We start from the raw sequence: 27815 nt of genomic DNA, 5'->3' as shown, positions 1-27815 counted from the left end.
TAAACCTAAAATTAGTCATTTTGTTGCAAACAAATACTGTGGGTGCACAGCTTTTGCAAATGAAGTTCCATATGTATCTTCCTTATTTATTTTTTTTTTTTACATAGCTGAAGCCCCTTTCAGAAAGAAATCATATTTTTTAAATGTTGAACCTCTCAGTGAGTCAAGTCAACAACACATCCTGAGTGTTTGACCCTGCTTTGCCTCCCTAGCATACGCGAATGTCTAGCAGGGGTGCTGAAGAGGCAGAAATAACTCTTCAGCTTCTCACTCAAGGATATCAGATCTGCAGCTTACTAAGGTCATTTCCAGAATTTTAAAAGGGCGAGAGGTTGGCCACCGTGGAACGAGGATAGCTTTGACCACAAAGTGGGAAGACACTGTGCACTAGTAAAATTATGCTATTAAGACACATACAACCAGAAAAGGCCACAAAGACCTTGGCCTTGGGCGGCTGCAAGTGGAATAGAGAGGTAGCAACACATGGAATTAGGAAGTTGGTGCCCAAATGCCCTCCCCCACATCTCCATGCCTCTCCCCACCTTTATCCCGCCCATCCGCACCTCTCCCCCGCCTCTCTGTGCCTTTCCCCACAACTCTCTTCTCTGTGATGAGAAATAGAGAGGCAAGCTGCAGCTTTGTGACCTCGGGCTTGCTGCCATTGTTTTTTTTTTATAAAAGTGAAACTATTGGAAAACTGCATGTGGGAACGGGGGTATGCCCCCCCGGGTCAGGTAGTATGTTTTCTTTATAAAATCACACCGGCTCGGTTTCTCTTTAAGGCCTCTTGCACACTTGACGTGTTGCGTTGCATCGCGGTAGTCTTCCCTGCGGCAGCTCGTCACAAGGGTCGTGCAAGTCTATGGAGACTTATATAGTAGATGCGACACAACAGAAGTATCCAAATCGGAGCAATGCCATTGCAAAGTCTGCTGTGTGTTACCGCATGAAGCACACAGATCATGCAGTAATGCAAGTCAATGGGCAACGCAGAGAATATGCATGGCAGGAGCACGGTGCGGGGTACATGCTCAGACTGACGGGATTCCCAGTGACTAGCAGGGAGCGGGTCACTGAGCAAGGGGCGGAGCTCTACATATATGACCGCACCGTGGTGCGGTGACATAGGAACGCTGGTTTCTGAGGTGTGGTGATTGAACTGCAGGCTTTCCTGCCACACCCATGTGTAGCCACCAGAAAACATGATCAGAAGACTGGACCTCTTTATCGGAGGGAATTAAAGAGAAACTCCAGCCTAAACAAACATACTGTCATTAAGTTACATTAGTTATGTTAATTAAAATAGATAGGTAATATAATCTCTTACCCACACTGTTTTAAAAGAACAGGCAAATGTTTGATTTCATGAGGGCAGACATCTTTTTGGTTGAAAGGAGGTGACAGGGAGCATGAGACTCAGTTCCAACTGTCCTGTGTCCTGAGCACCTCTCCCAGTTGCTAGGCAATGTGAATAACAACATAGGAAATCCCATCATGCTCTGCACAGCATCATCTTTGATGGGAGGAGCTTAGCTAAAAATGCAGCTAAAAATTATGCTTTGGTAAGAAAAACAAAGTTTTGGTGCTGTGAAACTGTTAAAGAAACATTAAGCCTTTTCAGTTCTGCTAAGTAGATTTTTAGTCCGGAGGTTCACTTTAAGTAGTAGTTGGAGCCCCCCCCACAGCTCTGGGCCCCCCTGCAGTGGCAGAGACCGCTCCCCTGTAGTTACGCTTGCATACAGCACGGCAGAGAAGAGACGAAGTGTGAGTAAGTTTAGCTTGGCGTTACTTCCTCTGTGGGTTTGCATTGCTGTCCAGAGTCAAGCTTTAAAAGGCTAATGAGATTTCTTTTATAAATGAAATCATGTTAAATAATCACACGCCTAAATGTGAGAATAAAGGGGGGAAAGAAAAACTCATTGGATTGGAAAAACCCCAAGCCTCTCGCTGAATGATGCCAAGCTGCTTAATACATAGAAGGAAAAGCTTTATTATATTTATGGAATAAATCTGCAATGCAATAGCTCGGTGTGGAAACAATCAAGGCCCAGCGGCTATTCTAATAACAGGGTGGAAAGGGTGGGGGATTCCTATCAAGATTCTGTGAAAAATAACAGTGGGGACACTGGGGAGCAGAGACGTTACCACAGAGCAGTGCGCAGCATTTCATTTGTTCCCAGCCCCACTTCCTCTCCTCCGCTGGCCGCTTTATTACCAGTTCACCTTCAATGGTGGGAAATAGCTGTGTGTGTCGGACCTGCCCAGGACTTGGCCAGAGCCCAGCAATAAAATAAACTGACCCGTGCAGGAAAACAAAGATCGCAGGAGCCAATTACTTTATTTGAAGGATATAATCAAGAGGAGCTTGTTTAGGTTCCATGTCCCCTTTTTCATGCTTAGGGAAAATGACATCTAGTTTATTTTAAGCAGCTGTCAAACAGTAGTGCAGCGCGGAGCAGAACTGGGAACGGGTGCAGAGGAAAGCTGGAGGAAAAGCAGCGCAGTCGGTGTCCGTGTTCCATACTGGTTCCTGTGAGCAACTGCTGCATTATTCGCCTGTCTTTGTATAACAGCCCTTAAAGCAAACCTGAAGTGAAAATAAACTTATGAGATAATGAATTTTACGTGTAGAATAGTTAAGAAATAGAACATTAGTAGCAAAGAAAAGAGTCTCATATTGTTTTCCAGTACAGGAAGAGTTAAAAAACTTCAGTTGTTATCTATGCAAAAGAGCTTCTCTGTGCTCTTCGAGATTATTTCTGCTTTGTTTCATAGCTCAAAATACGGAGAGTGGTTTTAAAACTGAAACTGTGACAGTATGATGCTATATAATTAAAAATAAAAATATGAGAGTCTTTTCTTTGCTACTACTTCTGTTATATTCATTATCCGTACTACAAATATGATTCATTATATCATAAGGGTTTTTTTTTGCTTCCGGTGTGCTTAAAGGCCCCAAAACATGCCTGAATTAAGTTGGCTGAGGAGGTCGATAACGACCACCTCAGCCGATAAGCAGGCATGTGTACAGCAGCCCCCGACCACCAACCCGCAAGTGTTCCGCCAAGCAAATCTACTCACCCCCAATGAGACCAAACCCCCGGCGACCACATTGTTCATGCAACTCCCTCGTCCGCCATGTGAGGTTGATCATTGCGCCGCTCATCGTCCCTCCGTCACCGCCCCCCCCCCCCCCCCCCGCATAGCAACCTAGTGCGTCATCAGCTACACAGCTGACAGGTGTGTTTTCAGCTTGGTGTGGTTCCGAAGTGTGCCTCTTATCAAGCCATGCTGCAGCCCCATCTGAGCATGCTCAGTAAAGTCCTTCTCATATCACTCCACCGGCTTGTCGATATTTATCCCGCGGAAGCAGGTTTAAAGGAAGGTTGGTGTTACTGGTGCAGAGGCTTATGATCAGCAGTGCAGAGGTTAGTTTAGGAGTGGAGAATGGGGAGGTTAGCTCAGCCTCAGGCAGAGTTTGGAGGTAAACCGGTATTGGTGAGACCACTGCACCACCTAGGTATTCCCCTCACTTCATCAATGTAGTAGTACAACCCGATAAACTATATATATACCCGTTGGTAGTACAACTCGACATAGAAGAAGAACTCCACACATCACCGGCCCAGCAATATCGCCCAAGGGGATCAGGCCCTGATCTTCGAGGGGCGACATCTGTCAAAGGTGTGTACACACCTTTATGAGTTTGCAAAGCTCCATTGGAGCAATTCCCAGACTTTTAGGGTCCTTAATCAGTGATGTAGCAATATGGGATGCAAAGGTTGTGACTCCACTGCGGCCATTATAAATCCTTATCTCTCCATTGACCGTATGCAGTGTCTGTACTGCCAGGGCCGGTTCTAGAATTTTTGCTACCTGAGGAAAACTTGTGAGGTGGTGCCCCTCCCCCCACCCTCCCCAAATTGCAATGATCACACAGCCCCTGACAATTTGCACCGCACGTTATAGCTGCGGTGAGCCCTCCAAAAAACACCCTCAGTATAGGTAGGCAGCCAGTTATAGGTGCCCCCAGTATTGGTAGCTAGGTACAGTTGCCCTTAGCATAGGTTAGCCAGGTACAGTTGCCCCCAATATAGGTTGGCCAGGCACTCTCTTCACTTCCTATTTCTGCCTGGTGCTGCCCCCAGACTTCTGCGGAAGTTGCCTCACTTGGCATCATGGAATCAAATTCTTCAGCAGCCTTCTAAAGATAAAAGCTAAAGACTAATCTACAGACTGGTAGACTGTTGCAGGGCTGCCACCAGAAATTTTTGGGCCCCATATGGTGCAAACCTACTGGTCCCCCTTCAATCCCCTCCCACAAGTCAAATCAAAATCTTTGAAGGCCTGAACACAATAACGTCCGTGTATCTGCTTTTCACGCTCCCATGGCAGGGAGCATTCTGCGTATGCTCAGTTCATTAAAGTGGATCCGAGATGAAAAACTAACTATAACAAGTAACTTGTCTATATATCTTATCTAAAGTTTTTAGATTTTTTTTGTAGATAGACCACATCTGTTTAGTATAAGACATGGTATGAAATAAGAATAATATGTAAGGCATAATTAAAGCACAATCTTTATCTTCTGCCTTGTATACCTGCAGTAACAAAGTCATCATGCTACACGCATTTCCCTGAGGCCTAGCGCTGCCTGCTTCCTCCATGATCAAAGATGGCTTCCAGCCTTCCGACCACCAGAGCTCACACTTTGATGTTTGGACCAGGGGAATCTAACTCGCTATGAAAGAAGAAGCTGGAAGTGGCTGGCAGAATCCGTGCCAAGTTTTAACATCAAAGAAACCTGCAGCAGTGAGGCCAAAGGGAAGCAGGACTGGAATATCATCAGGAAAGGTGGTTATCACTGACTTTTACTGTACATGACCCAGACACTCAGAAAAGCTAATAATAAGTGCAGGGATCTTCCCAAACCTATTCTGCACTGCATGCTTTATAGGTAGATGCACATACGCAGGGCAAGGATGAGTAGCGAGACACTCATCAGGGTAGAATAACTATGTATGCAGATATGCACAAAACATTGCAACCATAGCTCCCAACTGTCCCTCTTTCAGATTGGGATCGGGTAAACAATTGTTGGTTATTGTTGAGAGCTCTAACACTAAGCTCTTAGGGTGTCCACACATTACTCGATATTGCAGGCCAACCGACCTTCTGATTCGTTTATTTTATTATTTCTTTTTTTTTTTTTATCAAATAAGTGTTGCAACATGGCTACCTGATGTATCTTTCGGTTAATTTCCAGGCTAAATTTGTCTAATGGAAATAGTGAAAAAACCTGGGAGCAAGGGCTTGATCGGTTCCATGGTGGTGATGGCGTTTGATAGCCTGACAAATGAGGGACTTGACAAACTCTCAGCTGGTGTTCCCCAAGTGTATAAGTGCCCCTCCGCCCATGTGCAGTGTTAAAGGCTCACTTATGCACCAGTGCGACTCCTGGCCTTCTCCGATGTTTGACTTGACCAGGAGCGCCTGTTCCATGTGACGTTGGCGCCTCTTGTGATGCCACAATATATATATGAGAGGTACAGGTGCTTGTGGTGAGTCTGGTCACTGGAGGAGACCAAGAGTCGTGCCAGTGGAGCGGTGAGCCTTTGACACTGGGCATGAGACAGACACTTATACACTTGTGGGGTGGCCCAACAGGCGATGCAGTGTGTGCGCAGGCAATAGATGCCTCTCTGTTCAGATTCAGTCACAGAGGGATCTATCTAATGGCCAGCTTTAGAAAACACAATACATATATCCCAACTTTTCGAGATAAGAGGGACACTTTTAGACACGCCTCTGAAACACCTCTATATTACGCCCCCAACACACCCCTCGTTACTGATACCAGAAACAATTCAGAAGCAAAAGAGGCAGTTTTATAATTCAGACCACACTGGCCCACTTCATCATCATTAGTTCTCCTTCATTTTAACATTTAACAATAAGAAATATATCAATCGAAATAATCGAAATAACATTTAACCACTTCCCGACCGCCGCATGTACAAATGGCGGCCGGGAAGTGGATCCCGCAAGGACCGCCGCATGTACAATTGGCGGCGGTCCTTGTACGGGCATGGGCGGAGCGATCGCGTCATTCGTGACACGATCCTCCGCCGGGGACTGGCTCCGCCCCCCTCGCGCTGTAACCCGCCGGCTGTTCGGAAGCGCCGGCGGATTACTAGCACCCGGATCGCCGCATACAAAGTGTATAATACACTTTGTAATGTATACAAAGTGTATTATACAGGCTGCCTCCTGCCCTGGTGGTCCCAGTGTCCGAGGGACCACCAGGGCAGGCTGCAGCCACCCTAGTCTGCACCCAAGCACACTGATTTCTCCCCCCCCTGCCCCCTGATCGCCCACAGCACCCCTCGAACCCCCCCCCACCCAGACCCCTGTTTGCACCCAATCACCCCCTAATCACCCATCAATCACTCCCTGTCACTATCTGTAAACGCTATTTTTTTTATGCCCTAAACTGCCCCCTGCTCCCTCCTGATCACCCCCCACCCCTCAGATTCTCCCCACCAGACCCCCCCCCCCCCCTGTGTACTGTATGCATCTATCCCCTCTGATCACCTGTCAATCACCTGTCAATCACCCATCAATCACCCCCTGTCACTGCCACCCATCAATCAGCCCCTAACCTGCCCCTTGCGGGCAATCTGATCACCCACCCACACCAATAGATCGCCCGCAGATCCAACATCAGATCACCTCCCAAGTGCAGTGTTTACATCTGTTCTCTACCCTAAACACCCACTAATTACCCATCAATCACCCATCAATCACCCCCTATCACCACCTGTCACTGTTACACATCAGATCAGACCCTAATCTGCCCCTTGCGGGCACCCAATCACTCGCCTACACACTCAGATTGCCCTCAGACCCCCCCTTAGCAATTCGCCAGCGCATTATTTACATCTGTTCATCCCTGTAATAACCCACTGATCACCTGTCAATCACCCATCAATCACCCCCTGTCACTGCCACCCATCAATCACCCCCTGTCACTGCCACCCATCAATCAGCGCCTAACCTGCCCCTTGCGGGCAATCTGATCACCCACCCACACCAAAAGATCGCCCGCAGATCCGACATCAGATCACCTCCCAAGTGCAGTGTTTACATCTGTTCTCTACCCTAAACACCCACTAATTACCCATCAATCACCCATCAATCACCCCCTATCACCACCTGTCACTGTTACACATCAGATCAGACCCTAATCTGCCCCTTGCGGGCACCCAATCACTCGCCTACACACTCAGATTGCCCTCAGACCCCCCCTTATCAATTCGCCAGCGCATTATTTACATCTGTTCATCCCTGTAATAACCCACTGATCACCTGTCAATCACCCATCAATCACCCCCTGTCACTGCCACCCATCAATCACCCCCTGTCACTGCCACCCATCAATCAGCGCCTAACCTGCCCCTTGCGGGCAATCTGATCACCCACCCACACCAAAAGATCGCCCGCAGATCCGACATCAGATCACCTCCCAAGTGCAGTGTTTACATCTGTTCTCTACCCTAAACACCCACTAATTACCCATCAATCACCCCCTATCACCATCTGTCACTGTTACCCATCAGATCAGACCCTAATCTGCCCCTTGCGGGCACCCAATCACCCGCCTACACGCTCAGATTGCCCTCAGACCCCCCCCTTATCAATTCGCCAGTGCATTATTTACATCTGTTCATCCCTGTAATAACCCACTGATCACCTGTCAATCACCTGTCAATCACCCATCAATCGCCCCCCCGTCACTGCCACCTATCAATCACCCCGTCACTGCCACCCATCAATCAGCCCCTAACCTGCCCCTTGCGGGCAATCTGATCACCCACCCACACCAATAGATCGCCCGCAGATCCGATGTCAGATCACCTCCCAAGTGCATTGTTTACATCTGTTCTCTACCCTAAACACCCACTAATTACCCATCAATCACCCCCTGTCACTGCTACCCAACAGATTAGACCCCTATCTGCCCCTAGGGCACTCAATCACCCGCCCACACCCTCAGAACGCCCTCAGACCCCAACCCTGATCACCTCGCCAGTGCATTGCTTGCATCTATCCCCCCCTCTAATCACACCTTGAGACACCCATCAATCACCTCCTGTCACCCCCTAGCACACCTACCCATCAGATCAGGCCCTAATTTGCCCCGTGTGGGCTCCTGATCACTCGGCCAAACCCTCATATCCCCCTCAGACCCCCTTCCGATCACCTCCCCAGTGCATTGATTGCATCTATTTTCCACTCTAACCACCCCCTGAGACACCCATCAATCACCTCCTGTCACCCCCCTAGCACTCCTATCCATCAGATCAGGCCCAATACAACTTGTCATCTAAAAGGCCACCCTGCTTATGACCGGTTCCACAAAATTCGCCCCCTCATAGACCACCTGTCATCAAAATTTGCAGATGCTTATACCCCTAGTCATTTTGAGACATTTGGTTTCCAGACTACTCACGGTTTTGGGCCCGTAAAGCACCCCTGTAAAGCGTAAAGGTGCTCATTGGACTTTGGGCCCCTTAGCGCAGTAAGGCTGCAAAAAAGTGCCACACGTGGTATTGCCGTACTTAGTAGAAGTAGTATAATGTGTTTTGGGGTGTATTTTTACACATACCCATGCTGGGTGGGAGAAATATCTCTGTAAATGACAATTTTTGATTTTTTTTTACACACAATTGTCCATTTACAGAGATATTTCTCCCACTCAGCATGGGTATGTGTAAAAATACAGCCCAAAACACATTGTACTACTTCTCCCGAGTACGGCGATACCACATGTTTGGCACTTTTTTGCACCCTAACTGCGCTAAGGGGCCCAAAGTCCAATGAGTACCTTTAGGATTTCACAGGTCATTTTTGTTTCAAGATGCCAGGGCGGTACAGGAACCCCACAAGTGACCCCATTTTAGAAAAAAGACACCCCAAGGTATTCTGTTAGGTGTATGACGAGTTCATAGAAGATTTTATTTTTTGTCAAAAGTTAGCGGAAATTGATTTTTATTGTTTTTTTTTCACAAAGTGTCATTTTTCACTAACTTGTGACAAAAAATAAAATCTTCTATGAACTTGCCATACACCTAACGGAATACCTTGGGGTGTCTTCTTTCTAAAATGGGGTCACTTGTGGGGTTCCTATACTGCCCTGGCATTTTAGGGGCCCTAAACCATGAGGAGTAGTCTAGAAAACAAATGCCTCAAAATGACCTGTGAATAGGATGTTGGGCCCCTTAGCGCACCTAGGCTGCAAAAAAGTGTCACACATGTGGTATCGCCGTACTCAGGAGAAGTAGTATAATGTGTTTTGGGGTGTATTTTTACACATACCCATGCTGAGTGGGAGAAATATCTCTGTAAATGGACAAATGTGTGTAAAAAAAAACAAAAATTGTCATTTACAGAGATATTTCTCCCACCCAGCATGGGTATGTGTAAAAATACACCCCAAAATACATTATACTACTTCTCCTGAGTACGGCAATACCACGTGTGGCACTTTTTTGCAGCCTAACTGCGCTAAGGGGCCCAAAGTCCAATGAGCACCTTCAGGCTTTACAGGGGTGCTTACAATTAGGCACCCCCAAAATGCAAGGACAGTAAACACACCACAAATTACCCCATTTTGGAAAGTAGACACTTCAAGGTATTCAGAGAGGAGCATAGTGAGTCCGTGGCAGATTTCATTTTTTTTTGTCGCAAGTTATCAGAAATGGAAACTTTTTTTTTTTCTTTTTTGTCACAAAGTGTCATTTTCCGCTACCTTGTGACAAAAAATAAAATCTTCTATGAACTCACCATGCCTCTCAGTGTATACTTTGGGATGTCTTCTTTCCAAAATGGGGTCATTTGGGGGGTATTTATACTATCCTGGGAAACTAGCCCCTCATGAAGCATGACAGGGGGTCAGAGATGCTTGAAAATGGGAAAATTCACTTTTTGCACCATAGTTTGTAAACGCTATAACTTTTACCCAAACCAATAAATATAGGATGAATGGGTTTTTTTTTTAATTAAAAACATGTTTGTCCACATTTTTCGTGCTGCATGTATACAGAAATTTTACTTTATTTGAAAAATGTCAGCACAGAAAGTTAAAAAAAAATAATTTTTTTGACAAAATTCATGTCTTTTTTGATGAATATAATAAAAAGTAAAAATCGCAGCAGCAATCAAATAGCACCAACAGTAAGCTTTATTAGTGACAAGAAAAGGAGCCAAAATTCATTTAGGTGGTAGGTTGTATGAGCGAGCAATAAACCGTGAAAGCTGCAGTGGTCTGAATGGAAAAAAAGGGTCTGGTCCTTAAGGGGGTAAAGCCCACGGTCCTCAAGTGGTTAAAGTGTGTGTACGTGAATTTCGACCACCATGGAAAATTGGGCGCAGGAACAGTATATCAGTAAATTTACAGATACACTACTATTTAAAGTGTTAATTTTCGTTAGTAAAATATTGGTAATTATTACTGATATTTTACTATAGCTAAACCCAACCCTACTCACACACAGAACCCTCCAGTACTGATGCCTAACTCTAACCCCCCCTGGTGGTGCCTAACCCTAAGACCCCCACTGGTGGTGCCTAACGCTAAGACCTCCACTGGTGGTGCCTAATACTAAGACCCCCCTGGTGGTGTCTAATACTAAGACCCCCTGGTTGTGCCTAACCCTAATAACCCCCTGGTGGTGTCTAATACTAAAGACCCCCTGGTTGTGCCTAACCCTAATAACCCCCTGGTGGTGTCTAACACTAAGATCCCCCCCTGGTGGTGCACAACCCAACCCCCCCCTCCCACTTGCACAAACAACCTTCCTGATGCCCAACCTTAACCATCCCCCCTGTAAAAAAAAATGGAAAAAAATAAAACCAGAGAAACAACCCGCAAAAAATTATAATTACCGGGATTTGTCCAGAAGCCACATATGCCCGATTTTTCTGATACCATTAAAGGACAGGTGTAGTGAGAGGTATATGGAGGCTGCCATATTTATTTTCCTTTTAGGTAGAGGTCACACTTGTCTTTCAGTTGTCTACACTTTGCAGAAAACTGAAAGACAAGTGTGACCCCTGCCTTACAGCAGCTAATGTAATTTATAGAGAAAACGCGTACGAAAGCCGAAAAGTGGGACCACTGCCTGAAACAATACCAGTTGCCTGGCAGCCCTGCTGATCCATTTAGATGCAGTAGTGTCTGAATCAGATTAGAAACAAGCATGTAGCTAATCTTGTCAGATCTAACAAAAATGTCAGAAAAGCCTGATCTGCTGCATGCTTGTTCAGGGTCTATGGCTAAAAGTATTAGAGGCAAAGGATCAGCAGGACAGCCAGGCAACTGGTAAATATGGCAGCTTCTGTATACCTCTCACTACAGTTGTCCTTTAAACACAGTTTTTCCAGTAGAAAAATACATATATTTACATAGATCTGTACATCAGTCCTGAAAGAGGGACACGAGGATGAAAAAGGGGACAGAGGGATTTAATTCCCAAAGAAGGACTGTCCCTCTGAAAAAGGGACAGTTGGGAGCTATGGCAATTATATAATGAATTGATGGAGAGCATCATGTGTGGTCTCCCATGACTTACAGCCAGGGCCGGCTTTGTACTCTTTACCGCCCAAGGCCATTGTCATAAGCCGCCCCCTTCAGTATAGGTAGCGAGATGACCCCTCCCCTTTCCCTCCAGCATAGGTAGCCAAATGACCCCCCCCCCCCCCCTTCCCTCTAGTATAGGTAGCCAGATGACCCCTCTCCCTCCAGTATAGGTAGCCGGATGACTCCCTTAAATCCTTCTTTTCCCACCCCCCTCCTACAGTATAGGTAGCCAGCTCACCTTCACACCACAGCAGCCATCAGTGTCACTCATTTCTCCACTCGTCTCCAGTGCAGAAGCTTCCTCTTCCTTTCTGACTCCAATGCTGCCCAAGTCCATAGCCGCCGGCCACAAACGTGTCCAGAGAGCAAGGTGGCTGCTGCACAGGTGGCTAGCAGCAGAGTACCGTGGTCAGGCGCTCGCCTGATATCCCTGCATTGCAGCATTTGCAACCTTGCAAATGCTGCACCAGTTTAGCCTGCTGCTTTGGTGCCCTTGCTCCTGCGGTGCCCTGGGCCATGGCCTAGGTGGCCTTGGCCTAAATCTGTCCTTGCTTACAGCCCTGAGATGCCTCAGTAAAACCTGTGCAGTTTATGTCTATCAGTGCCATTTGCACAGCACCATGGAAGGGCGTGCACTACGGTCAGAGGAGTCATCTACAAATGGTTCTATCTGTACTGCGGTGTTTGATTTAGTTATGAAAATGATAGAGAAAAGGTTTGCAGACCTTTGTGCTTTCATTTCGTGGGATTGCTCATTTGTAATGAATCTGGGTCATTTCTGTGCACAGATTGCATTTTGCTCCCATCAAGTCACAGATTATATTTGTCGTGATGGAAAACGGAGGCTGACAAATGACATTTCCTGTGTTGCAGCGTTGCTGCCGCTACTGTACCCAGCATCCCGGCCAGGAGCTAAGTGTGCGCAGAGCCGTGTGGATATTGTTACACAGAGCTGCAGAGCACAGGAAATAGATCTTCCCTTATAAACCGCCTCTGCTCTGGGGATAAACCCAAGCACATTAGGACACTTTCACATTTGCAAACATCCAATTTTTTTTTAAAGACAACGTACTCCACAGTGTGATCCCTTTATACATTTGAAAATAAAGACACAATTGCTTTGTCTGTAGCAGAGCCAGGTGTCTGCTGTCTCGTTAGCACATTAGAAAAATGATCTCCACGATTTAATTGCTTTTTATGGAGAAACTTCCATTTAGCAGCTATTTTACATGAGGATAATTTTGTATTCATGTACAATTACCGTATATTCCGGCGTATAAGACGACTGGGTGTATAAGACGACCCCCCAACTTTTTCAGTTAAAATATAGAGTTTGTGATATACTCACCGTATAAGACTACCCCTCTTCCAACGTACACCAAATTAAAAAAAATCATATACTGGTGCTGTACTGTATGTGGTACCCAGTATATAACAGTATATAGTCAATTGACTGGTTGGATTGGTGAACTCTCCCTCTTCCTAAGTGGATTGGTCAGCTCTCCCTGTCTCCCTGTTTATCAGAGCAGTATGGAAGAATAGATCGCGCTGTGCCCATAAAATACGCCTCTTTCACCCTTCTGGCCCGCCCTTGTATCCTATTTACCTCCTTCTCTGCCTCTCAGATCTCGCACAAATGCACCTGCACTGCTTCACTACAGTCCTCAGCAGCAAGATCTGAGAGATGGTAACAGGATAGGGGGTATCACCCAGCATCAATGATACCCGGCGTATAAGTCGACCCCCAACTTTTCAGAAGATTTTCAAGGGTTAAAAAGTAGTCTTATACGCAGGAATATACAGTATATTCTTTCTATAGCTCAACCTTAAAGTGAATGGGAACCGCATTTAAAAAAAAATGAAGCAAATACTTACCTAAGGAGAGGGAAGGCTCTGGGTCATATAGAGCCTTCCGTCTCCTCTCTCGGTGCCCTCTATCCTGTGCTGGCTTCACCCCCCCCCCCCCCCGTTTCAATCCCCCGCCGAAAGGGTATTTGGAAGTCTTCGGGAGCCGTGTCCTCCCGAAGACATGCGGCTCCATACTGCACAGGAGTGAGCGTGCAAGAGAGTGTGCTTGCACAGGTGCAGTACAGGGCCGCCCTTCTTCAGGAGCACTCGGGCTCCCTGAGGACTTCTGAAGCCTCCTTCGGCCGGGTAAAGCAGTATTTGACTAATTTACTCAAATACTGCTACCGGGCGAGCCAGCACCGGAACGACGGGACCAGGAGAGGAAGTGGGAAGGCTCTATAGGACCCAGAGCCTTCCCTCACCTTGGGTATCTATCTCATTTTTTTTTTAAATGCGATTCCCATTCACTTTAAGGAGGAACTGTAACCCAGGATTGAACTTCATCCCAATCAGCAGCTGATACCCCCTTTCCCACAAGAAATCTTTACCTTTTCTCATACAGATCATAATAAATCATCAGAGGGGTCTGTATGGCTGACATTGTGGTAAAACCCCTCCTACAGTGTGATGTCAGGACCTAGATGCTGACATCACACTATGGGAGTCTTGCTGTATTGTGGGAAATAATGGATGTTTCGAACTACCAAGCCACCTCCCTCTGTGCATATGTTTATCCATAAAAAACAGCCTTTTAACCTATTGCAATGTTAGTGGGTGTGGTTTAAAATAATGGCAGTTGTTGCTGTCAAGTTTTTTTTTCTTGCCTGCCAGTAGAAAAGATGATTACCTGCAGGCTGACTGTGTATCAAACAACATGAACAAATTGCATGGTGAATATCCATCATTTCTTGATCTCTCTTCTATTTTGTAACTTCTGACTTTGCAATGTATTGATTTATTTTTTCCTCTTTTTGCTTCAGTTACTCTTTAATAGGGAGGCTGCCAAAATGATGTCATGTTTTAAAAATGATATTGGCCTGACAAATGTACAGATAGTTTCAGTTTAGTCTGGTTTGAGTTAAATATCTGCAGCAAGTTTGTAGTGAACAGAGTTTGGACACCTGATCTACAGACTTGTTTCTGGGTCAGTGGTTCAGAATATATTAGTGGCACTTGAATGGCCCGTAGCCTGGCAAAGAGGCAAAATTACGAATCATGATCGCTAGGATGACAATTCAGGGTGGAGCAGTGCTTTTCAGCGCAGGAAGATTTGGGCGCAGCCGCCGCCACCATAGACTGTAATAGGAACTACGGCTATAGCGGCGCTCAGTGAGTAACGTCGGCGCTGTCAGAAGACAGAGCTGAAGTTGCTTTTAAAACACAATAATTCGGCCTCCAGCAATAGCTGGGAGACAAATTACATCATTCCCCACCATCCATCCGGCCTGGAGGGGGAATAGTAATTAACGCCGCCGGGACTTGTGCGGCAGCAGGATAAGCCACATATAGCGGCTGTATCATGCGCCCAAGTCTCCCGGTGCCGATTTCCAATGTATGCATTCAGGGGCCCCTGATACTGCACAGAGGCATCGCTACCCAACAGCAGAGGGATACATCTGTACAGTGTTTATGGTCCCTGAGCTGTCACCTTAGCGATCCCATCCGAGTACTACAGGTGGCAGTAATCTGAGGTGTGCACACATCTTAAGGCCAAGTACAGGTGACACATGGGATTCATAGGAAGGAGTAAACATTTCATTAAAATAAACAAAACTTTTTATACTTTTTTTATGGTTTTTTTTACGGTTTAACGGTTTAAAAGAAAAAAAAAACCTTTAAATGTGAATGATTGCTGCTGTAGCGAATAAAAGCAATCATTCATTAAACAGGTGCATGCGCAGTACCGATGGGGAGGCGTCACGGTGGCTTTTAATGCAGGCCACAACTATCACCTCCTGGAATCTACAGTGGGGCCAATTAGGACGTGAGACCCATTATGATCCCCCACCAAGAACAAGGGCGGCCACAACAACACCTAATCTAGAGGATGGGATGGACCTCTGAACTCTAGAGTATGAGGTAAGTAGTTGAGGGCCCACACAGACCTGGTCAGGCAAATGCATTTATAGACGGTAATCAGGAATGAAACCTTCCATGTTGCTCTTGCTTAAAGTCACCTTTTAGTTAGAGGGATAAGAAGGTCTCCATATGTATGTCCTTTTAGACAATAGTGGTTCCTTGGCAGTCCTGCTGGTGTTTTTGGCTTCAACAGTGTTTGGGTCACACATCTGTTGTTTCAGTTGTTTGCATGTGGTTAGTGTGGTCCTAAAATAGATAGTGGCTAGTAAAATATTGGTAATCTTAATTACCAATATTTTACTACTAGCGGCAACCCCCAGTGCCCAACTCATGTGGCTGCACCGCCATACGCACTCCATAGGTGCACCTATAGGTAGAGGTTCTCATTCCACTGGGGTGGTGCCTAAAGCCCTGACTTCTACACTCATTTCCTTAAAGTTTCTCCACTGAGGTTTGCAGTCAATGTATCGAGAGACCACCGTCCAGACTGCGGCCATAAGACCTGAGGTATGGCCTATTTTGCCTGCAGTAAGCAACACACGGCATGTGATTAGAAGGGTTAGCATTTCTGAAACAGAAGATACCGTACATACAAATTCAATCATAGCTTTCCCGGGATTTGCAAAGATCTGCATCTACTGTTATATATCTTCCAGTCTATTCAGCTCTTCTCTTAAGCCTCCTGCTTCCGCTGTTGACATTTCAGAATGAATGTTTTGGCTGCTGAGAATGGGAGGATGCCAAAGCCGCAGGTTATGTCCTGCAAGGTCTTCTGAAAAGAATCTATAACCTAATTGCATTACACGTAGTGAATTTGATTAAAGGTAGGCAATAGGAAATTGGATGGAGAGGGCTATCAGCTGGGAAATTAGAAGGCCGAAGGTATTATGGAAATGTAGTATTGCAATAATACACGAGTCACATCTGTTATGTCTGCTTGTTAAGGGTACCTAAGTGACCAATATCTGAAGAGCTTTTTACTGTCTATACATGGGGCCTGATACTGTAACGTTCTGCAGGCCCTGGGGATCATTGGAGAACATAAGTGATATGCAAACTTGATGTGAATGTACTAGAAACCGGATCAGGTCATTTGGGGCGTGGGGTTCAACAGGCGTATAACAGACGCCTGTGTTACAGAGAATCTGTAAGAAAAAAGTGCCCCTATAGGATACTTACCTTGGGAAGGGGAAGCCTCTGGATTCTAATGAGGCTTTGTCCTCCTGTGTAGCCCCAATCCAGTGCCGGCAGCCCTGAAAACCCACCAGCGATGTGTGCAGGCGTACTAGCGCCTGCAACATGCGGTGATATTTACCTTTGATAACCAACGTCTGCGCTGGATCCCAAAGGTAAATATTGTTGTATGCAGCTGATCGAGGGAGCCAGCGCTGGATCAGTGCTGCACAGGAGGAAGATTGAAGCCTCATTAGCATCCAGAGGCTTTCCCCTCCCGAGGTAAGTACCCCCCAGGGCATTTTTTTTCTTTACTACAGGTTCTCTTTAAAGGGAACCTGACGTGAGAGGGATGTAAAGGTTGACATATTATTTCATTTTAAACAATACCAGTTGCCAGGCTGTCCCCAAGATCCTCCATTTCTAATACTTTTATCCAAAGACCCTGTAACAAGCATGCAGATCAGATGTTTTTCACAAAAAACTGACAAGAATAGCTGGCAGTTCATCAGAGTGTATGGCTTTATGAATGGATAGTTGGACACAGGCATAAAGGAATCATATACACAGTTTCACCTACTAACCTTCAAGCTAACCTGAACTGAATGTGAAAAAAACACAATAAAAAACAAGCTAATCACAACACTGGAACTATAAGTTGTATGCTGCTTAAAGAGGAATTGGAGTGAAAATACCTGGGAAAATTTCAGGAAAATTACAAGAGCCCGAAACTTACAAACTAGCCATATTTAGCACTGGATGTTATCCTTTCTTAATGGTGACATTTGTGGCCTTTATCTAATGTTCAAATCTTCTGGGTCTCTTCAAAGTCACAAAAATACTTTAAAAGTCACATGCACACTTTGGGGTTAAAGGCCTGCTAAATGCCAAACTAGCTATCAAATAAGACATATGTGGTAACATTTTAACTGTGATAAGTCTTAGAACAAATTTTAGGGTGTTTTAGGGTTGAGGCTTATGTCACGTGAACTCTTTTTGCTGACAAACTGACCCAAAAACAATAACATTGTAATTTACCTGTACTCTGTAACAAAATAAAGCAGACGTAAAAAAGAACCACAAGTGTCGGAATTTAAAAGAGAATACATAATTTGTTACCTCAGGGACTCAGCTTTTCAAATACAGGTATAGATGCCATAAGGGGATATTACTGTTATTTTCTCAAATAGTGGCTTGTCATTATTGATAGGGTACAACGAGAAAACAAAATACACCTTTATTTCCAAATAAAAAATTGTCAGTATACATTGTACTAGGAACATGATAAAAATGTTGTGATAACCAGGACAAATAGGCAAATATTATGTGTGGGTCTTATCTACCATCGCATTGTTTATTTTAAAACTATAATGGATAAAACTAGGGAAATTGTGTATTTTTTTGTTTTCTTTTCCTTATTTTTCCCTTTAAAGTGCAAAACTAAAAGAAAATATTAACAAAAAAGCATATTTTTCCATGAAAAAAATAGGTGTGATAAGTAGTGATAAAGTTATTGCCGAATGAATGAGAGCAGCACTGAAAAGTGAAAATTGCTTGCATCCATAAGGTAAAAACAACCCGGGCTGAAGTGATTAACCACCTCACTCCATCCTGGCTGCTCCTGCGTCTTTAACTACTCATGGTTGATGTTTATGTGACCAACTGATTGGCTCAAGCAACATGTGGCCATATTCAATAAATGCCGGCAATGTTACCAGTATTTATGTAACTGAAGTAGCACGCAATGCACACATGGCACAATTCGCATCACCCAGGTAAAGTGCATTTTGCTAGTATAACGTTTTATGACAGTGATTTTACCAGCATTTAGTTAATATGGGCCATTATTTGGTGTCAAATAGGAACACCATAATCCATAGATTTCCCTATTGCTATTCTCCCAAGATATGCAAGTTGCCAGTACAGAAATAAGACTGTCACCCAAAAGGATCATGAACTGTTGCTTTAAGCATGGACGTGTGTGTGTGTGTGTGTGTGTGTGTTGCCTGAGGCAAACTTGTGAGGATGCGCCCCCCTATGTGGAACGATCACACACCACCCGACAATTTACTCTGCTTTATTTAATGTTCTCACATGACATGCTGTCAGGACAGCAATGCCACCTCCTCCCTTCTGCTGTGCAAGTCAAATAAAACACTGCTGCTCTCCTGCCTCCCCCCTCTGCACTCACTTTTAGACTCCTCACACAGCACAACAAGCTGCTTTTTCCCAATGATGACCTCTTCACCTCTCTCTCCTCTTGCTTCTCCTCCTTCTCTGACTGCATACTGTTAATGTAAACACAGTACAAACATGCTGCCCCTGTAATCTCTGTGCCTGATGCAAATGTTTCACCTTGCTTCAGAACCAGCCCTGTGTGTGTCTGTCTGTGTGTGCCACTGTCCTCTGCTCACAGTCTATCCTCTGTAGACTTTATAGAGGACAGTTTCTTAATATAAATTTCTGCTCGGTGAAGAAGAGTTCATTATTTTTACACAGACGAGTAGCTCTGGCCATAGATCATAGCAGCAGATACAATATAGTCTGTGCCTCCCCAGTCATATGTCAGAAGACATAATTGAAAATGGTGTGAGGACGGGAACAGCACTTGCTAGGTCAAATAACGCTAGAGCTAGCACTAGGATGGTTTAAAGGACTCTGCTATCATTGAAAATAAGAATGTCATATTGAAGGGATGGAAATCTCACATCTGTCATTGTTACATCTGGTAATAGAGAGGTTGTCTCTAGTCTCCTGTTTGTGGAGTATTTTATTTGGGCAAATCGCAAGGCATTTGCCCATTCAGGTTTAGGTAGCCCCTTCACATACTACCGATTCCGCCTACGAGTGAAATAACAGTTTTGGATGAACTTATACTAATTAACCCTTTAGTAAACAGTTTATTTAGAGGCTTGAGAGTGCTTCAGGCCAAATATATTTTAGCCCATTTTTTTTATTTCTTATTTGTTACATTTCTCTGCTTCTAATTGGTACTGCTGTAATGTGTATTTATGGCCACTTGTCACTAGGGGGCAGTGTGAAACACTAGAAGAGGACTTCTGCTTTTAGTTTCTACACTTTCTGCTAGTAGAGAGAGATCAAAGCATTCCAAGAATTTACAGCACAATGAGTTCAGCCAGCTGAGCTCAAAAGCAGTGCACTTATCTCAAATGAGGTAACTCTATTGAAGTTGGTAATGGGTTAAAAAAATAGAATGCACCAACCTGCCACAAGGTCGTTGTGCTAAAAACACTTCTGTATAGCTGACCTAAATGATGTAATCGGCACACTCTGTTAGGCAAATAAGAATGCTGTAGTGATATTGTAAACCGGGCATATTTTTTACATTCTGTCCAATTGCAGCTAAACATATACTAGAGGACGCATTACCTTGGGCTTTTCATCCAGAATCTGCTGACGGATCTCCTTGTGTTTTTCCACAAGCTTCTCTTGCCTTTTAGTCTGAGCGTCTTCTAACTAGAGAGAAAGAGAATATAGTGAGGATACAGACTGCCTGTTTAATGCGAGACAAAACACATGCGATGCAAACGGGACTCAATAATGAAACGCTTTAGAAACTCCAGATGACCACTTTTGTAACTCTCTGCTAAACCTCACCAGGATGCAAGAGGCAGCACACGAACCACAGCTAGTTACCACTATGTACCTACTGAAGCTTGCACTGAGGTTTGACTCCCTACAGTAAAGTACCGTATATACTCCCATATAAGCCAACCCATGTATAAGCCGAGGTACCCACTTTTCCATCAGAAGCCAGGAAAAAGTGATTGACTAGCATATAAGCCCCCTTCCCAATATAGTCCCCGCCACAGTAGCCAGATGTTCCCCCAGTACAAGTCACCCCTTCTCCCCATAGCCAGAAGTGCCCCAGGATCATACAGCTGTGTCTCAAGAAGCCACTAGATGGAGTCATAGATATGAGACAGCAATTGCCACACAGGAAGAATTCCCAATCATTGCACCGCTGACACATTGCTTGCATGCTCCCCTCCACAAGCAGGGGACACAGGTAGTCTTGAGCAGCACACTCTGCATACCATGTTGCAGGGGATGGGGAGCAGGGACACAGCAGGGCGCAAGCTGGAAAGAGCAGGATCACTAGTGCACAATCTATACGCTCCTCTGCCATTAACAAAACCTGCTCCATCATCTGTTTTGCTCCACTGACTCGCATATAAGCAGAGGGGGTATCTTTTCAGCACATTTTGTATGCTGAAAAATTAGGCTTATACGTGACGCGAGTATATACAGTAAGCTTTCAATTACATGTGGATGGTGTTTTATGGCATAGGGCTCTTCAGTGTGGGCTGCAGCCAGGTACTTTTTAGTTACCGCAGCAGAACTAGCTTTACATAGCGCTGAATGTGCGCAGTTTCATGAACCCTACAAGACTTCCATACCAGCCAATAGAGAGGTCTAGGCTCTGAAGTGCAGGCGCAACATTAACCTCTCCCTTCATTTTGAGAGCGCTATGACCCAACAGCAAAGCTGGTGTGGCTCCTAAAACGGGGGTGGGGGGTGCATAACCCCTCCATTCCATTTTAGAGCTGCATCTACATCGCTGGTGGGCTACGGGGCTCTTCAGTAAAACCTCCAAGCCTGGCTAGGACCCCATATACGTCTAGTGCTTAACTTTTGGTTTGATGTTCAACGTTTTCAGGCGTGGGTGGTACACACCTTTTTGTGGTGTCGATATCTGGGCCAAAACCAAACACTGGCGGGATATCCTGAAAAACATCTTTAGTTCCTGTTGCCTTAAAGAGGAACTCCAGTAAAAATAATGTAATAAAATGATTTTTACAATAATTATGTATAAATGATTTCGTCAGTGTTTGCCCATTGTAAAATCTTTCCTCTCCCTGATTTACATTCTGACATTTATCACATGGGTACATTTTTACTGCTGGCAGGTGATGTCACTGGAAGTAGCTGCTGCATGCTTTTTTGGCAGTTGGAAACAGCTGTTATTTCCCACTGTGCAACAAGGCTCCCACAGTGTGATGTAAGAACCATGGTCCTGACATCACACTGTGGGAGGGGTTTCACCACAATATCAGCCATACAGAGCCCCCTGATGATCCGTTTGTGTAAAGGAAAAGATTTCTCATGGAATGATTGGGATGAAGTTCAATTCTTGGTTACAGCTTCTCTTTAACCTTTTCGGGACCGCGTGCATTAGATTCTACGCCGCACTTGTGGCTGTTCTAGCCTGATGCGGCATAGAATCTACACCGGCCCGCAATTTCCGCTCCCGACACGATCGTGCGCACCCGGAGGGGGAGATTAAGCTGTCATATGACAGCCGACATCTCCCCCGAGTGATAAGCAGCCATCGCGTATGGCTGCCGATCACGTGATCACTACGATCGCCGTCGGATCGTAGTGATCAGTTTGACAGCTGCGGCGGCAGGGGGGAAAAGAAGAGGATCCACTTACCTCCCTGCCGTTCCCGCGATGATTGGCACCCCCCTCCACTCTGGCCGGCATCTCCGCTCCATCTGACGTCAGCGCCGGGTCCCGGCTTGATGACGTCATCAAGCCGCGACCCGGAACTGATCGTCAGACAGAATGGAGATGCCAGCCGGAGAAGAGGGTCCCGTGCGGCTCATCGCTGGAGCCTGGAAGGTAAGTGAAGGCTGCTGGCAGAAGGGGGGGGGGGGCACAGGCCACCATGGGGGGACACCAATCCAGCCAGCCACACACGGGATCCGGCCGCCAGACCCCCCAAACGTGCGCACCCCCCTCCCGCGCAAAATGCCTTGGTCCTTAAGGGGGGGTAGGCGGCCGGCCCCGAAAAGGTTAAAGTAATAATCACTGTTACAGAAACAGTATCAGAAATACAATACAGAACAATCATCTCTGTGACTGTGCCATGCAGCACATATGGAGGGTAACTGTCAGGCATAAAATCAAAAAACAACTCTTTATTTTTATCTGGTAAACTAGTAATAAGGATGCTAATCAGGCAATCCAAAAGTTAAAATCACTATTACTTTTCTTGTTGATAAATTATCTTCCCCCAGTTTACATGACTCTTATTTGGTACACAGAAAATTTGGTACACAACTGAGAAGTTGCAAGGCATGCTGGGTTGTCTTTTTTTGCTTCTCTATTTCCCCTCAGACTTAACTGATGCAGCCTGATTGGCTGAAGGCTCTTTCCCTCCCGTTTTCCTCTCTGATTGGCCAAAATTTCTCAGGCTGAAACAATGCACTTTTTATAGTGAAGGGCGGGCAAATCAGGCAGAGGAGACGAAGGGCGGATATTACATCACGCCTGTCTTCAAAATAGCCACAGTAAATATGGAAACTGTCTAGAATAGGATTCTCTACTTTTCCTTTATAAAATTCACAGGAATCATAACGCGGACAGTGCAATACATCTGTTATGTAAGTAGAGCAAGTATTTATCTACTTATATTTGTGTTTTTTTTCCTTAGATAGCATGGCTGACAGCTCCTCTTTAAGCATTTCATTTCTCCTTTGTTATTACTAGTTTAAGGACACAGAATGTTAGAACTGAATAATGAGGGTGTCACTGTAATCTAGTTGCTTTAGCAGGCTGAAAAGATTCCACCAGAAAATCAATGTATTTGATTAATAAAAGCAGAAACTTCATCAGAATCAGTCATGTATTACATGGTGTGTTCTGGCTGGCAGGATAGATCATGTCACCAGTTATCAGCGTAGGTTTCCATTAACCAATTCTGACATAAGTTTATAAGAAACATAGTGCAGTACATATTTGCTAAACACCCTCAATTCACTAAGCATTAACGCATTTGGTAATGCAGAAAACTGCTGAAGCTGACTTGTGCAGTAAATATCTCAAGAAATGTCAAGAAATTGCAATTCAAAAAGAATAAAGCATTCAGTAAATCAAGCAAAAGTGTCCAGCTCTAACCAGCAGATAACTCACACTCTCCATGTGGTAGCATATTGATAGATGTAGCAGACAGCCAGAGCCAGGCAGCCAATAGGGAGAGCCACACAGCTGTGCTTCTTAGCCGATTTGATCAGATACCCTGGAGGGCAGGACTTCACTCCGGCAGAACAGAGAAGGAGACTTTTTAAAAGGCATTTCTGTATCCCTTTAGATTTAAACATCTGTATACTCTTATAAAAAAGAAGAGCTCCCCCTGGTGGCTGCAGCACATCTAAAGGGATGCCAGGGATGCATTGGACAGAAAACCCCGACTCATGCACAGAGATTCCCGTCTGACCACTGACCTGTTTCACAACTGGTAAGTGAGACTTACCAAGCAGGGCTTAGTGAATTGAAGCATGTTTGTTAAATTACCAAAATTCTACCGCACGGGGGAAATATTAGGCCCGGTTCACACTGGCGTTAAAAAATGTTCTGTTTGTGGATCGGAACAGAATGGTTCCTAACGGATACAAATAGATCCAGTGTTAACCTATGGATCAGTTCACATCCGTCCGTTCAAACGGATCCATTCCGCACAATCCGCTGAAGTTTTCAGCAGCACCAATTTTTCTAGACCGATGAGCCCAGCGGAATGGACACGGAAGCTGAAGCGCTGCTTTTGGGTCAATGAGAAAACATAACGTTTCTTCACACTAGTGAAGAAATGGACCAGAGGCGGGACAAGGTCCTTCAGCACCCAAGGCTGAGACAGCAAAGTGTGCCCCTCCATCCCTCCCACCCCAGCCTTAACACACTGATTGCTATTAGACTAATAGGTGCCCCAGGGCCCCCAACCTCCCCAACACCTTAATCTCTAGTTATCTGGCTTGCAGTCACTGCTATGTATCCCCTTTTCTTATTTCTTTCTGCTTAAAACACAATTGGGAATGACAGCTGAATGAATTGTGCGTCCCCTCCTACACTGCGCCCTGAGGCTGGAGCCTCTCCAGCCTCTGCCTCGGCCCGGCCCTGAAATGGACCATTCTAAGGGGCAAAATCCACTTTCGGGGTGAGGGTCCGAGGCGGATGTGGGGAAAAAGAATGGAAGCAGCGGAACAGAAACGGAATGGCAACCATGGGCGTCCACATGTCGGGCAAAATGGGGTGCCATAAAGTTGGCTCTGCCCTTCACCACACCCACACCCTGGTCCATGGTCACACCTATCTTCTATTACCCCCATTTTTTGGCTACAAGCGCCACATGCCCCCCCCCCCCCCCCCTTTGGAAAATGCTCTGCCCATGCGCAGCCGTGGCCAGCTCCGGAGGCCATATTGGCAGAGGCAGGAGAGCCCGACCCAGGCCCTGCGGTCGTGACAGGCCGGGGGGGTCTACTGAGCGGCGGAGACCCGGCGGAATGACATGGAGGGCGCGGATGGCGTCCTCCGTGTCTTTTAAAGAGATGCAGGTACTTCACTTTTTTAACTTTTTTTTTTAATAGTTTGGCCTTGTAAGTCCTTTAATGAATTGAGGCCATTATAGATTTATAACACATAAAGGTATTTGTTTCTATGCAGTGATTTTGTTCACATATGGTGAACTAGGTCTTGGTGCGCTTACTGAGCGCTTTATTAGGAACACCTGGGCACCTTCTTATTCATGCAGTTATATCATCAGCCAGTTATGTTCAGTAATTACAGATGCAGAATAACTGGAATTAGGTTTATTTACAAGCAGCTCTCTACATGAAGAAGAACTTTCCTTTGTGTCGCCAGCATGCATACACAGGAACCAACAACCCGCAGCAGTACAGATCATCTTATAAGAAAGTAGCACAAATAGCACAGTGTCATCAGTAGGCCAAGATGTAAGAACACCCCACCAATCATGTTGCAACAATCAAAAATCATCTATATGTGGGTCAGGAGTAAAATGGGATGCTCTACTACCCTAAGGCCCCGTTCACACTTGCGGTTGTTTGCCAAACGGACCGGATGACCTGACCGGATCCGGACCGGATCCGGATCGGAACCGTACGGTTCTGATCCGGATCCGATCCGGATCCGGTCAGGTTGCATCAGGTGTCCATCAGGATGCGATCCGGATCCGTTTGGCAAAAGTAACGTTAAAAACGAAAAAAATGTTGGGGTCTGGGAGGTCAGCAGAAGGGGGACCTGTGGAATCAGGCCCTCTGCTGTTTAGCACTCACCTCCACCTGCGACATGCTGCCAACATCTCCGGATCCGGATCCAGCTGTGCTGCTCCACTCCAAAATGCTTGCCCATGTGTCCCCATCCAATATCGCCGCAACAATCCCCATAGGAAGTGGGGTAGAACATCCGGATTTCTCAGCCAGTGTGTTGTGCGCTCTCCGGTTCCCATTGGTTTGTATTGGCCGGATGGTGCAGTCCGGCTCCGCCCCGGATACGGCTGCCGGAGGAGCCGGATGAAAAAATAGCGCATGTTGGAACGGAGGCCGGAGTCCGGATCCGGCCCGGATCCGGTCCGGCTCCGGTTCGGCAGAACGGACGCATGTGAACGGACGCATAGGCTTTCATTGCTATGCCGTGCGTCCGTTCCGTCCGTTCTGCAAGCGGTGCGGCTCCGGCACGGCGATTCCGGAGGGCCACCGCAAGTGTGAACCGGGCCTAACTTGTCTCTTGGTGTAAGAGGACAGATTCTACCCCAGCATACCGTAAATTAATATTTATGCACAGGAATAGTCCCAAGCAGCTCATATGAGACAGGTGGAACGATAAGTAACACCTCTATGATAGTCAATGCTTTTATTTTAGCAAGTGCATTTTCTAGCTACCACAAGTATACCATGTGGAGCTATACAAATGTGAATGGCTGTGTTCTGTTGTGTTATTTTTTTCCTTTCTCCTTTTTTAATACTGTTTTTGTTTGTGCCGTGTACAAGCACGTGTTTTGTACAATATTAAAAAAAACAGAAGGAAGGGAGCACCACTCCAAAAACAGGGAATGTAGCATGCCAAACTCACACCCCAGTGCCTCCTGGGGAGCACAGCAAAGTCCACAAAAGAGACTGGAACCGCTGTCTATGATCATAGCTCTTTTATTCCATAAGAAGGCAGCAGTGACAGACTGCTGTTTCGAGTATCTCACTCTTTGAAAGTGAGATACTCGAAACAGCAGTCTGTCGCTGCTGCCTTCTTATGGAATAAAAGAGCTATGATCATAGACAGCGGTGCCAGTCTCTTTTGTGGACTTTTGTACAATATTAACATGTACTTGTTCTGTATACAGTATGCTACATTCTACTGTAAGTGTCCCATTTCCTATGATATTTTATGTTAAAAATAATTAAAAAAAAGTATGGGTCAGGAGAATAAAGGGACCTGATCTCACAGGCAAGAGTTCAGGGCTTAGATGCGTTGATAACCTAGAGGCCAGTGCTTCATTCTGTTAGAGGCGCACAACAGAGCAGGAGGGGTGAGAAGGAGAACAATGGCCTTGGTTGAACAAGATAGGACTCATACACACTTTCAACACATGTCGCCCGTCGGAACCTGTTCCTGTTGGGGGACATTGCTGGGCCAGGCTGCTCACATGCATGTCAGCTGTGTAGCTGACGATGCTCTGTGTTGCTATGCGGGGTGGGGGGCATGGAGGGACGACAAAAAGCACATGCGTGCGGGCGGGGGAACTGTGCGAACAATAGGATTGGTGTCGTTGAGGTTGAATAGATCCATCCATCACTTGCAGGTTTAGGCTTTGGGGGTCGTCGGTACTGGTGGATTGTTTCAGAACGGCGTGGGCACAGGGCAATTGCAGGGGCTGGCAGAAGCGCCAGGTAAGTGAAACTTTTTTTTAGAAGTATCTTCAGGTTCCCTTTAAGTCAGGCGTGTGGACAAGGCTGTAGTCTGGCATTCCGGACCTCTCAGGGACACACAGGGGAGGGTCATCCACAGTACATTTTAGATTCTTATCAGAGAGGGCCCCAAACGGCTTCCTTGGCCAAGAACTACCTAGTGTGTACAAGGCTTAAAATGATGTGTACATCAAAAATCAGAAGAGGGAAAATGTGATCAGTAGTTTTGACTGTAGTATGACTGTTGATGGTAGATAGGCAAATCCATGTACGGCAATTCATTAACTGCGAGTACCCTGGAATTCTCAAGCACAAGCGTCTTTGGCTTTAACTCTTTGCAAAATGCAAAATGC

The 27815-nt window shown here is 45.7% G+C and overlaps 1 protein-coding gene and 1 long non-coding RNA gene across 3 annotated transcripts in view; one reads left to right on the top strand and one right to left on the bottom strand.

Annotated features, from left to right (window-relative positions):
• The window catches only part of PLCB1 (phospholipase C beta 1), an 887760-nt gene that overhangs the window by 47855 nt on the left and 812090 nt on the right, over nucleotides 1-27815 (bottom strand). For both annotated transcript variants that reach the window (XM_068232505.1, XM_068232506.1), the window contains one exon: nucleotides 20132-20218. In XM_068232505.1, coding sequence (XP_068088606.1) covers nucleotides 20132-20218 — 87 coding nt within the window. The remainder of the gene's footprint in view (nucleotides 1-20131; nucleotides 20219-27815) is intronic.
• LOC137504300 (uncharacterized) overlaps nucleotides 1-27815 on the top strand; it is a 132943-nt gene that overhangs the window by 55944 nt on the left and 49184 nt on the right. The window contains exon 3 of the long non-coding RNA XR_011019464.1: nucleotides 4608-4854. This is a non-coding gene — a long non-coding RNA (uncharacterized lncRNA). The remainder of the gene's footprint in view (nucleotides 1-4607; nucleotides 4855-27815) is intronic.

Source organism: Hyperolius riggenbachi, chromosome 4, assembly GCF_040937935.1.
Source record: "Hyperolius riggenbachi isolate aHypRig1 chromosome 4, aHypRig1.pri, whole genome shotgun sequence".
In the NCBI taxonomy this organism is placed as follows: domain Eukaryota; kingdom Metazoa; phylum Chordata; class Amphibia; order Anura; family Hyperoliidae; genus Hyperolius; species Hyperolius riggenbachi.
Note: the sequence above shows the minus strand (reverse complement) of the source record. Positions and strands in the feature narration are given on the sequence as shown.